This window comes from Natator depressus, chromosome 1, assembly GCF_965152275.1.
Source record: "Natator depressus isolate rNatDep1 chromosome 1, rNatDep2.hap1, whole genome shotgun sequence".
In the NCBI taxonomy this organism is placed as follows: Eukaryota; Metazoa; Chordata; order Testudines; family Cheloniidae; genus Natator; species Natator depressus.
The window spans coordinates 263,380,523-263,394,330 of NC_134234.1; the positions used below are offsets into that span (position 1 = coordinate 263,380,523).

The 13,808-nt window shown below is 41.1% G+C and overlaps 1 protein-coding gene across 8 annotated transcripts in view; it reads left to right on the forward strand.

Moving 5' to 3' along the window:
• The window catches only part of ANKS1B (ankyrin repeat and sterile alpha motif domain containing 1B), a 749,199-nt gene that overhangs the window by 438,503 nt on the left and 296,888 nt on the right, over positions 1-13,808 (forward strand). For 7 of the 8 annotated variants that reach the window (XM_074941837.1, XM_074941834.1, XM_074941833.1 and 4 more), the window contains one exon: positions 11,250-11,356. In XM_074941837.1, coding sequence (XP_074797938.1) covers positions 11,250-11,356 — 107 coding nt within the window. Of the gene's footprint in view, positions 1-10,835; positions 10,855-11,249; positions 11,357-13,808 lie in introns of those variants that run through there. The other variant, XM_074941839.1, reaches the window with a different exon arrangement.

The following is a 13,808-nucleotide window of genomic DNA, read 5'->3' on the forward strand; positions in this document are numbered from 1 at the left end:
AGGAAAAGGGGGTGTAGGGCTTGGGGGGATATTTTGGGGAAAGACATCTCCAAGTGGGCTCCTTCCCTGTTCTTTGTTTAACACACTTGGTGGTGGCAGCATACTATTCAAGGCCAAGGCAAAATTTGTACCTTGGGAAAGTTTTTAACCTAAACTGGTAAAAATAAGCATATGGGGTCTTTCATGCAGGTCCCCACATCTGTACCCTAGAGTTCAGAGTGGGGAAGGAACCTTGACATGGTGGCAGAGCGGTGGGATCATTTTGAACCAGAGATCATTTTGAACCAAAAGCACAGACCTGAAGAGGTTGTTTTTTTTTTAAGGTGAGAGCAGCTAGAGGGTTTTCTGTCTAATTGCCTGGAGACAGAGGTGTTAGTTTTTTACAAAGGTATTTTTCTTTTTTCAGCTGGAGTTTTCTCTACCTAAAGGCAGGGTAGTTAACCTCCTGCAGGGAAATTCACAAGTTTTTCACAGATCTGAAGAGGTTGTTTTTTTTTAAGTTAACAGTAGTTAGAGAATTTTCTATCTATTTGCCTGGAGACAGAGGTGTTATGTTTTTTTAAAAAAGGATTTTTCTGTAGGCTGAGAATAGCTCTCAGAGAACATAGGTATCATGTTACAACACAGCAAAATTTTACAAGCCAGTAAAGTTAGTTAAAAACAGAGAGGCTAGGATGACCCAAACCAAGGTACAACACAAACTGGGGTTAACCAGACTGGAAGCAAAAGAGAAAGAAAAAGAACACCAGAGAGATATGGAGGCCGAGAAAGAGGCAGAAAAAGCCCAGGAGGCTGTCCACAAGAGAGCTATGGAGGCAGAAAAAGTTCAGGAGGCTGCCCACAGGAGAGCTATGGAGGCAAGGGAAAAAGAAATGGAGGCAAGGGAAAAAGAGAGGAAGCATGCACTGGAGATAGAGATGGCAACGGCTCAGCAGAATATACCAACAAACCCTAGCAATCCTTCTCCAGGTACCACTTCACATCCCAGAAAGTTCCCCACCTACAAGGCAGGCGATGATACCGAGGCCTTCTTAGAAAACTTCGAAAGGGCCTGCCTTGGGTACTGGCAGGTACCGCTAGGTGAATCCTCCAAGGAAAGGTCAGCCTTCACCACACACGTCGGACTGTATGAATTTAATATGCTCCCTTTCGGGCTGAGGAATGCACCCGCCACCTTCCAAAAACTTGTAGATGGTCCCCTAGCGGGATTGGGAGAATATGCAGTCGCCTACCTTGATGATGTGGCCATATTTTCGGATTTCTAGGCAGAACACCTGGAACATCTACAAAAAGTCTTCGAGCGCATAAGGGAGGCAGGAAGTGTCAAAGGCTAAGAAGTGTCAATTAGGCCTAAACAGAGTGACTTACCTTGAACACCAGGTGGGTCAAGGAAATATCAACCCCCTACAGGCCGAAGTGGATGCTATCCAAAAGTGGCCTGTCCCAAAGTCAAAGAAACAGGTCCAATCCTTCTTAGGTTTGGCGAGTTATTACAGGCGATTTGTACCGCAATACAGCGAAATCACTGCCCCACTGACAGACCTAACCAAAAAGAAACAGCCAAATGCAGTTCAGTGGACTGAAGAGTGTCAGAAGGCCTTTAACCATCTTAAAGCGACACTCATGTCTGACCCTGTGCTAAGAGAAGGGTAACCACCTTTCTCTGTACAGTGCTATAAAATCCCTCCTGGCCAGAGGCAAAACCAAGGGTTTGGGTCTATGTTCACCTGTACAAATTGGTGAGGATTTTTATCAAGCCTTCCCCAGGAAAGGGGATGTAGGGCTTGGGGGGTTATTTTGGGGGAAGACATCTCCAAGTGGGCTCTTTCTCTGTTCTTGTTTAACACACTTGGTGGTGGCAGCATACGGTTCAAGGCCAAGGCAAAGTTTGTACCTTGGGGAAGTTTTTAACCTAAGCTGGTAAAAATAAGCATATGGGGTCTTTCATGCAGGTCCCCACGTCTGTACCCTAGAGTTCAGAGTGGGGGAGGAACCTTGACAGCTGGTTTAACACTTCAACTAACTCTGATTCCAGGTGCTTAGCCCATGACTTCCACCAGTTTAGTGGTTGGACTTTCTTTAAAACTTGACAGCATACATGTACTGCTTAATACTATTTTTTGTGTTTAGTTTAAATTATTGTATAGATTATAACAAATCTGACAACCTATATAAATGCCTGATTTCAAATTTAATTTTAATAGGTTTATTTTAAAAAAACCCTGTATTTAATTTAATTTTTAATCCAATTTTTTAAATATTTGTTTTTAAAAAACATTGATTTTTATTAACCCTGGAAGGTCTCTAGAAGGGGGGACCTCACCACTCCTAAGACTGTGTTTATATGTCCAGCAGTCACCATTGGTGATTTTTTTTAACTCACTAAATGTGAGTTGGAGAATAGATTTGTCCAGGGTTCGTTTAGCCATATAAAGATGGCATTTCTCCCCTACATAAGAAAGAGGACAAAACACAATTAAGTCTAACTTGGTCACCCTCTCCAGAGTTCAGAGTTCCCATGATTAAGACTGGTTTCAGAGTAACAGCCGTGTTAGTCTGTATTCGCAAAAAGAAAAGGAGTACTTGTGGCACCTTAGAGACTAACCAATTTATTTGAGCATGAGCTGTCGTGAGCTACAGCTCACTATGAAGGAATGTCAAATTAGCTTTGAGAGTGACTTTATTTATCTGGATCATTTATTCATTTTTTGTGTGGTTGCAGATGTATATTCCCATCAGATGTGCACATGCCCAGGGCACTGAAGCTAGAGACCTTTGTCTAGCAGTACCTGTAGAGGCAGTGCTCCCTCCCTGTGGCCCTTAGCCCCTTCCCTGGCTACTTAAGGGTAGTGCCACTCCAATCCCCCTCAGTTTCTTCTCACCACCTGCAACTAAAGTTGGAGCATTCAGTATGGTAGTTTACCTTTGCTGCTTATCTCAGTTTTTGCTGGGGCTTTAGTAGTACTCTTAGGTCTAGTTGTACTAATTGGTTAATTCCTGCTTCCCCAATAATTCAGAAGCATTTGGAAGCCAGGGCTGCTCCTGCTTCTTGTGATGGACCCTTGGCACCGTCTGGTTTGGTCACAGAGTTGTCTTTGTCAGCACCATATTCGATTCCACCTAAGACTCAGATTCAGAATTGTGGTCAGCATCCTTTTCGGTACCAAGGGGCCCATCTGTGTAGATGCCGTCTTTGATACTGATGATGTCTTTGTGGCACACCTCATCTTTGGGTTCATTACCAACTTCTGCTGTGGGACTGTCATTTGCACCAGTACCCAGTGGAACTGTGATGCCTCTTTGAGTACTGAAGACACCAACTGCTCCTTCATCTTTGGTACTGATGCCATCTCCTTACTGGTTTTCAGATGAGGTTGATTGCTTGCTTGCCGCATTAGGAGCGACTCCTCTACTGCCATCAGGCAACTTCCAGGGCTCATCAGGATAGAGTTCGTAGACGTCTTTCTCCTTTCCATTCTCAGAAGTCCTGAAAACCATCCTCTGATCACCATCGGTACAAGATTGGCATCTTTCCTGAATTAAAAACAGGGGTCCCAGGCTTAGTCCCTCCTGGCCACCAATGCCTTATCCCTATGCCCAGCAGTCCCCTTGGAATTACTGAGATGTCTCCCAGTCTGGAAGATCCCATTTTTCAATGCAGTCCAGGGCTATGTTGCTGATTTTGGCTGCTGTTTCTCTTCCTGAGTTTTACCTCTATTACAAGCACAGGCTGAGGTCATTCCTACTGTGCTGGTCCAGATTGATCCTCTCATATATGAGTCTGTCTCCCATAGGAGCCTGCATTGCCCTGCACCCTCCTTCTTTTTCCAGGAAGGCTCATAGGTCACAAAGGAGGAGAGCTTCTGGGCCCAATTTCAACCAGCCATTTCACCCTTTTCCAGTGCTAAGGAAGCAGCCATTTTGACTTGCATGTCCAGGACAGCAGTCCAGTTGTGACCTCTCCATCCCTGTCTCAGTTCCAGGACAGGCTGTCTTGCTTTTCCAGTGCTTGGGACTCAGTAACCATGGACAAATGGGTCCTAAGCACCGTGAGATCAGGTTATGCCATCCAATCTCCCCTTCTCATCCTCCTTACCCCATCTCTCTTCAGGGATCCCTCTCACAAGCCAGGTTTCAGAGTAGCTGCCATGTTAGTCTGTATTCGCAAAAAGAAAAGGAGTACTTGTGGCACCTTAGAGACTAACAAATTTATTTGAGCATAAGCTTTCGTGAGCTACAGCTCACTTCATCGGCATCCGATGAAGCTCATGTAAAGCTGTAGCTCATGAAAGCTTATGCTCAAATAAATTTGTTAGTCTCTAAGGTGCCATAATTACTCCTTTTCTTCTCACAAGCCATTTATCCTTCAGCAGGTCCAGACCCTGTGTGCTTCGGGAGCTGTCAAGGAGATCCCTCTGCAGCACTGAGGGAAGAAAGTCTATTCCTGGTTCCCAAATCTAAGGGAGAATGAGACCTATTCTCAGTTTCTTCGCAGACTCAACAAATACATCAAATATGTGAGATTCCATATGGTCACTCTAGCGATGATTCTTCCTCAATTAAGTAATAACTAGTTTGCTGCCCTGGATCTTCAGGATGCTTACTTCCGTGTAGCAATTTTTCCCAAGTCACAGTAAATTTCTAAGATTTGTCCTGGCAAGTCAATATTATCAGTACACTGTGCTTCCCTTTGGCCTCTCCTGGGCTCCTTGAGTTTTTACCAATGGTGGTAGTGACTATGTATTTCAGGAAGAGAGGAATTCACGTCTTCCTATACCTGGACGATTGGTTAGTGAGGGGCAAGTCAAAAAAAAAAAAGTCCTTTTACACATTCAGTTCACATTATGCCTTTTCAATCATCTGGGCCTGAGCTCGGACAACGGGAAGTTGATGTTAATACCAACTCAAAAAAATTGAGTTCATTCGGGCCCTACTAGTTTTTATGAGTTCGAGTCTTGTAATCAATCTTTAAGTAGACTCTGAGTTCCACCTCCTTCTGATACTGCCTGTGAGTCACCTGAGTGGAGTATACATCTGCAACCACACAAAGAAGAGACGATTATGCACCTCCACGATAACTATTGTTCTTCAAGATGTGGGTGCAGACATCTATTCCACAATCCACCCTCCCTTCACCGCATCAGTGTCTCAATTCTTGATGTTCAGTACAAAGGAACTGAAGTGTTTCAGGGCAGCACTGCCCTTAAATATCTAGGGGAAGGGCTAAGGGCCCCAGGGCATAAGCACCACCGCTGTGGGTATAGCTAGGCAAAGTTCTCTGGCTTTGATATGCTCATTGCGTACACACCTGAGTGAAATACACATCTGCACCGACCTCTCAAAGAATAACAGTTACAGTACAGAAAAGTAATTGTCATTTTTTAACAATTGAATTGATTTTTCTATTTTAGGTTCTTTATATTGTGAAATGTTTAATCAGCTATTGCTTTTTAAATTTAGAAAAGTGGTAATTAATCTGTATGATGCAAAAAATTAATATACATTTTAATAAATATATACTACCTACAAAAATACTGGAAATTTAGGACTAATGCAATTTCTCTGAATGTCAGTGTATATTGGTTGTACACAGAAAGCTCCCTGTAAGCAAAATGTAATGAAAACTAGTTAATTACTCTATATTGGGCCATATGTTACCCTCATGTGGCCTACTACTCTCCCCTCTTAGGAGTTGTGTTGTCATTGGATTTTCTGCCCATATGTGTACTATATTCCCCTCCTCAAGAAGGGGTAAGGGCATAGAATATTACTCAGTGCTGCTAAGATCAGTATGAATTCTATCTGGATATCTGCATGGCTGTAAGGGAAGCATTTTATGTATAGTGGCTGTTGTCACCTCTTAACGCCTTCAGGCACAACCTTTACCAGAGCCCCATTCCAGCAAACTAGAGAGAGAGCCCCAGATCCACAAAGTTTAGGGCACCTAAACCCTAGACTTAGGCACCAAAGTCTCAGTTTTAGGCACCACTCCAATCCACAGAACTCCCACTCACCTGCTGCGTAAGCATGTAGGCATCTAAACTCACTCACCAACAGGGGTGAAAGTAAGGCGGTACGGGCCAGTACGGCGTACCGGTAAAAAGTAGCCGCCAGTACCGGCCCGTACCACTGACTTTAAAGCGCTGCCGTGGCACTTTAAGGACCCTGTTTAAAGCACTGCTGTGGCAGCTTTAACATCGCTGCCCCTTTTGCGCCCCCCATCGGCGGCCCTGCCAAGTCCCTTCCAGTAGGGCTGCTGATGGTGGGGGCATAAAAGGGGTGGCAATGACCCGACAGGGCTGCCGATGGGGGGCACAAAACGGGCAGCGACGTTAAAGCGCTGCCGCGGCAAAGAAGCCCACTTAAAGCGCTGCCATGGCAGCACTTTAATGTCATTGCCCCTTCCCCCCCCAGCCACCAACGGGGAGGCAAAAGAAGTAGCTGCCCTGGGGCCGCGATTTAAAAGGGCTCAGGGCTCCGGCCGCCACTGCCGGGGTAGCCCCAGGCAGCGCGGGCCAGGCAACGCAGATGGGCTGGCTGGGGGATGCTGACTCCAGCCCCGCCCCTTCCAGGGGGGCCAGAGTGGCCCCGTACTAGTAAGAGTTCAATTTTACTTTCACCCCTGCTCAGCAACTAAATTTTTGCTATAAAAGTTACCTAAGTACCTATGTTTCTGCCTCCAAGCATGCATGCCACAGCCTCCCTCCAGGGATATGGCCACATATCTCCTACCTAAGCCCCAGAGGAGTCCACAAACAAGGGGAAGATGGGTGGAGGAGCACCTCTCTCTCCCATGTGGCCTAATCTGCTAAGCATCTTCTGATCACCCCTTCTGGATTGGCTCTGTTTAAAATCTGGCAACTGCAGCAGGAGCAGCAGCCGCCACTGCCCACTTTATACATTTTAGCCCAGTGGTTAGAGCCCTCACCTGGGCCCAATGTGGGAGATCTAGGTTCAATTATCCTCTCTGCCTGATAGGGAGAAAAAAAATTGAATAGGGGTGTTTTACATCTCAGGAGAGTGCTCTAACCACCGAGCGTTGGGATATTCTGACGTGGGGCTCCCACAGTCTCTCCTGTTAAAGCTCTTCCACTTTGGATTAAATAACTAAAAAGTAATTGAGCCAGAACAAGAGCGTGAATCTACAGTCCAGTGGTTCCACCAGGCATCAACCTGGGAGGTGGGAGACTCAAGGTCCAGTCCTCCTGTTCCAGTGACTTTTTAATTAGTCTTATTAATGGACTTCTTAATGGAACAGGGCAGATTAAGTGAATCCCATGTCAGAATATCCCAGAGTTCAGTGGTTAGGGTGCTCTCCTGAGTGGTGCCTGTTCAGATTCTTTCTACCCATCAGCCAGAAGGGGGAATTGAACCCTGGTCTTCCATAACCCAGGTGAGTGCTCTAACCACTCAGCTAATAATTATTAGGTGGGCATGACCAGCACCACCTCCTTCATCTGATTTGTGTAGAATGAGGCAGGCTCCTAACTCTTCACAAGAAATGACTTAAGTGCCTAAGCCACCTGGCTCCAGGAGAGGGGTTCCTGGTGTGGACCTCTAGCAGAAATAGGCTCCTGCCTGCAGCCTGGACTTAGGCACCTATATCTGTGATGGGGTGGGGCTCAGTGTACGCACCTCTCGTTGGCCTCTCCCATTTACTAATATAGGTGATTCCCTGCCTAGCATGCTACCTTTTGTGGATCCTATTCTTAGGTTCCCATCTCTCCCAATTCATTGTATAGGAAACCTAGGCACCTAACTCAGGCTTTGTGGATTATCATGTTGTTCCGTTGATTTAGTAGGCACTTAAATGCTTAAGCCCCTTTATAGATCTGGGCCAGAGATATTTCCACAAGTTTTCAGGAGGAAGACATAGTGCAAAATTCTGTGATGACCTCAGTCCAGCAGTTAAGTCTCTTGGTGGACCCTGTACCTGGACAGGGCTGGTTGCAGGATCAGGAACATATCGAGCAATGTAAATTAGTCATGAGGTGCAAGATAGTCAGGAAACAGATGGATGTGGCAAAGATGCACTGATTTGACATTCTGCAGTACTGCAAAATGAGTCATCAGTTGTATCTATACTAAGAGAGTCCCCTGGTTCAAGGACATTGATTTAAAAATTGATTTAGGTAAAGCAGTGCAAACCCCTAATGAAGACACATTGAAACCAGTTAAACCCTCACTTTTATATCAATTTAGTTTGTGTTATTAAATTACCAATTTAGTTTAAATTGATATGAGCAAGGGTTAAGTGTGTCTAGATTAGGGATTTGCACCAGTGTAACTAGGCCAGTTTTAAAAGCTGTTTAGTTAAACTGATCAACTTTTCTAGTGTAGTCAAGGCAATAGCTTCTGTTACAGAAGAAGAAGAAGGCAGGTAATGGGAAAATGAGGTATGGCTAGTGAAAAAGAGGGCCTGCTCAGTGAGAAAGTCCCAGTAAACCTAAACTATGGACTTGCAAATGTCCAGAAGTCAGTAACTGAAGGGTGTAAGATAAAGCAGCAACCCCAGAGACAAGCTGTAAAATCTACCTGCACCACTGTAGATCTCTCTAGCACTCCAGGCAGCACACACAATGGACATGGACTGTCTGTGTGAGTCTCTCTATGGTTCCTTTGTGCAGTGCCCTGAGCATAAGTAGTACACTAATGTACACCTTCCACTGCAAAATTGGTATCAATGTTGCATAATGGCTATGTGAATAATGACAACAATTTCTTTAAATAACTTGAACTCCAAAGGCCTTTATTTATGTTTCCTAGGTCATAACTAGAACTACATGTGTGCAAAATATAAAAACTAAATTTTATTGTTTTGCCTTTCCACAAAAAGTAAGACAGACAAAAAAAAAAAAGATTTTTGCCAGCAATTTCTATACAAATACAGCAAAAATTAAAATAATCTAGTTTAGTCCTGCCCAATAGTGCAATTACTATCATATATTTTGAGAAATACATTCACAGTAATATCAGGACTTCTATTAAGAATTATAAAAATTGTTGTTTGCACTATTTTTGTGTTTCTCCCAGCAGCATTAGTGTCAGGAGTCCAGCTAAAGAGATCTTAGAGAAAGAAATCAGAAGAAATTTCTTTGAGTAAACTAGTTCAGAATAAATCAGTCTGACATCATTATTGCTAGATGCAAATGCTGTGTATCATGGAGAGAAAGGGGATTTTCTGTTGTGTTTGTAGCTCTGGAAGGGCATGAGATATCGTTCCTTGAAATTTGAATGGGTCCAGGAGTGAAACTTGTCAAATGAAAAGTCATTGGTTTAAACACACTTTTTATTGGATTGTATAACTAACAACACCTTTAATCATTAAAATTCAGAGATGTTAAAATCTAACCAATTTTTTAATACACATGGCATAGCTTACTTTAGCATTTAATTAAGCTTGGATGATGAAATTAGATTTGGTCATGATCTGGCAAATTAATGCATTGGTTCAAATGCTTATGCCTGTGCATATTCCCCCCGTTCCTGACTCTGTTCTGACTTACACTGTTGTGAATCAGCCGTAACATCTTTGGAGTCAATGAAGTTATTCATGTGCAAAGCCAGAGGAAGTAAGGTGAACCATTGTTTTCAATGCAACTCTGTATGAACATAGGTGTTAGCACCAGTATATCTGTCTCAGGACTGGACGTTTGAGGGTGCCCTTTGTAATCAATGGGAGTCTTCCCATTGACTTCACTGGATGCTGAATTGGAGCTTTAGTTCATCGTACTTTCTGATTCTCATATATAAGCAAAGTGCTGCAACATTTAGGTTGCAAATGCTGCAGGGGAATGTTTAAATTCAGAGTATTTGCATTGATGTTGTTTGTGTGTGTGTGTGCCATGAAAACATTTTGGTTTAATATTAGGTTTAGTAAAAGTAATTTATAACAAAACCTAACATGGTCATCCAAAGTAATAGAAAGCTAGCCCACTGGCAAAAATTATTGGATTTAAATAATGCATCTGGTTAGGTCAAAGTTCCATGAAAGGAGGAAAGCCAAAGTCTAAGCACTTGAATTATGTAGTTCTTGAGCGTCCAATTTATCATTTGTGTCTTTGACTTTTCCCTTGTATATTAAGAGAGAATACACAACCTCTTTGCCTTTCATTGAGACTTATATCTGTTATCATTCAACATTCATTTTTTGAGAAAGGATCTGTACTTTCCATTTTACTTTGCTAAAAATATCCCTTTAACTGTTAATTTGAAATGGTAACCTTTTCATGTTGAATCATAAATAGGCTAGAATGAAGGTTTTGTTGTGTCTAATAATATTTTACGGTTGAAAATCCTGGAGATAGTAAACTAATTATTTTGACTAAAAGGTTGTTGCACAGTTTGTCTTGTGGAGGGTCATAGGAAAAACATTCTAAAATGTGTTCATTTGTTGTTGGTTCATTAAAGAAAATGAATGATTATTTTCAGAATAATGTAAGTTGATCTACAGACCAGTATTTATGATGTATTTAAAAGAGAACATGTAGTAAACCATGCTATAGACTATGGTTAATGCTTTGCATTTCCTGATGTCTTTTGAAACGTAAAAAATCTACAACAAACAGATCGGTAATGCGTAACTGGTATGAAGATTCGATTCAGATTTAAGAGCTTTAGTTTGCTTTGAATCTTTCTATTTTCTGCATTTGTTTTGACTGCTCTCATCATTCAAGATTGACACTTGGATGAGTGTGTAGGAGGAAGCAGCAGCAGCAAGCTTACAGCTTGCAGACAAAAAAAATCTGCCTTATCTGATGGCTATTATTGAAAATGCGAGGTGTAGCCTAGGCTGGGTAATGAAGGGGAGCGAGCGAGGGGGAGCAAGAAGCATGGAGCTGCATACTGATGAGTGTAGGAGTCCTTGATAAAAAGAATTCTTGCTGCTGGCAGTGCATTGCTCATTGTGGAGTATTCCAACAATCACATATAACGGCAAACAGCTTAGCTGACAGCTTGATATGTCTTTTTTTTTCACTGTATGACGTTATGGTCTATAGTAAAGATTAATAACTAAGAAATGTTGAGCTAGGATCAGATCTTACTCTATAGACTGCCCTGTAAACTATGTTTTACTTCTGACTTTCTTCCTTGCTGAAATCATTAATCTGTCAAGCTGGCGGGCTCCTTTGATAGCAACTTTTCCAGGAACATGATGTGGCAATGCCACCTCTCAGCCCAGGACTACCGCTACTATCCAGTGGATGGCTACTCATTGCTTAAACGCCTCCCTCTTCACCCCCTTACAGGACCCAGATGCCCTGTCCAGACAGTGGGACAATGGTTGGAAAATATTGGGCTACCTCAGTATGAGAACCACTTGCTGGCTAATGGATTTGACAATGTGCAATTTATGGTAAGAATCCTTCTCTGTATTGCTGTGTATAGGCACTGTAGCTGTTGTTGTTTTTTTTTTTATTTTCTGTATCTCTGTGTTTCTTATGTGATCTTAAATAGCTTAGAACTATTCTGCTTTGCACTGAAATCTGGTAGTGTTTCAGTTTCCTGCATACAGCTGAATCAATATGTAAGGTGTTCTCAGGATAAACTTCCAAAATATGCATGTTATGAAATAATATCTATAGCCAGGGACATGGCCAAGGAGAAGTTGGGGGTTAAGGTTCTCTCCCACCCCCATATCAATCTCCAGGTTTTAAAAAAAGTAGAAATGCATAATACTTGTACACCATCATTGGGAGGGGGCATGTATGTATGTAAAGGTTTGGCCACACCCCTATCTGTAGCACATCACATGATATTACTTTTTAAACATTAGAACCAAGTTAATTAAATAGCATGACATGCCATTGTTACAGGAAGATGTATTTTAATTATGGATAATTATTGAACAAATTGTGCCAACTCTAACTAATTTTGGATGTCTTAGTAAAGTGGGGTTGTTTGGGGTTTTTTAGGTAATCAGTTTATGGGATTCACTTGTCTGAATGGGAAAGCAAGAGTATTCCTTTAAATGGATACCAAAAACTTTAGCTTAACTATAAATATTTCATTGAGATGAACAAAAGGACCAAATTATTTCAGATACCTTAGAATTTAGGGTATCCACATGTGGTATGGATGACAAACCTCATGTATACAATCTTTCCACTTGAAATTAATATGGCTAAGGCAGGAAGGTAACCTATAAAATTGCTACATAACCATGAATATACCTCTTCCAGTGTTTATCATTTTTATTTGTGGTAAAAGTACTCACCATACTTGGTGTACAGTACCAGATCTCCATACATTATTCTTTGTCCCTAATTAAGGTATTTTTCTCTGTAAATATTTTCATCCTTGGATAGCTCTAGAGCTACTATATTAACGAACAGCTTACATACAGTATGTAAGATGTACAAGTGGACTTTGGCATGAATATGTTATGATTACAAAGGCATATTTGTACATCAGTCATATTTTTCCCATTTTTCTTTTTTTACCCGTACTAAGTACACCTATGGGTTACTGATAAGAAAATTGTGAAAGACCCATCTATTTTTATTTCCATATGTATTTTTGATTTTTCTTCCTGCCTCTACATGGCTGCTGAGTGTTCTTTTGCTTATAGCAACAAAAATCTTAGCAGTTTTTGCTCCTCTTTTAAATATTCTTGATTTTAAAAGCAGAAAAATTAGACCCAAATAAAAAATAAAATAAAAACACAAATGTAATTTGTAGGCTTCATCCATCCAATAAAAGTTCTTAAATGGATTTCATTGTAGCGAAACTTGCAACCACTAGTATCTTACATATTCTGTAGCTTTAGAATTACTAAAGCAGATGAGCATAAATCATAAAAAGATTACAAAAGGGAAAATGTTCAAAAGGGGTCATAGATGGCATAACAAATGTGTAGAGGTGCACCTACCACTAGTAAACAGTGAGCAGGTAGGAGCTAGAGAAATTGACTTGGATTGCTTTCCAAACATTTACTAAAGCTGTAGGAGCCTGATCCAAAGTCCATTGGCGTCAATTTGGACACTGTCATTGACTTCAGTGGGCAAGCCCTAAATTGCTCATTGACATAATTATGTAACTGTATCTATTTCAGCATGAAGTTCTTTTAGTAAATACCAAACCAAACTTTTTCAGGTACCATGTGAGTTAAGTTATGGCATGGGTGTTTGTACGATAACCACAGCATTCTGGTCAGCTTAGTCTACTAGTTCTTTTCTAATTTAATTTCTTCTTGAATATATATTACAGTTAAAACATACAATTTCCAGTGATGTTATCTGGAGTTCGGTGCATGTATGAATAAGAGATTAGAACCCTACATTGAATTAAGTAATTAAACATATTGCTGTGAAATAATGTTGTAATGAAACAAGAATGATATAATAACTTTTCAGTATTTACGATAATTTGATATGCTGTAGTTTGGGCCACAATATATCAAATATTTTATTGCAGCAAAAAAGTGATCATAAAATCATAATTTGCTGTTTATATGTTATTATTTTGCAAACATCATCATTACATAATGTAACAGGTTTCTCCTGGCATAATTCAAAAAATGTTTATTGTCACTAAAATACTTTCCTTTCTATCCAAAATTATAGAGGAAAATTAAACCTGGAATGTAGATATTAAAATTGGAGAATAAAGCTCTGTTAGGGTAATAGGAAGAATGAGATATCTATTAACCTTAAATGTGGAGTGTTACATTTTTCTAAAATATCAGAAAATTGTTTATTTTAATCAAAATTGTTTACATATTCATCTATTTTATGTAAGCTTATTTATTCAGTTGTAGACTTGGCTAAAATCGGTTGGCTGTCTGCTTTTGAACAACGTTATTGTTT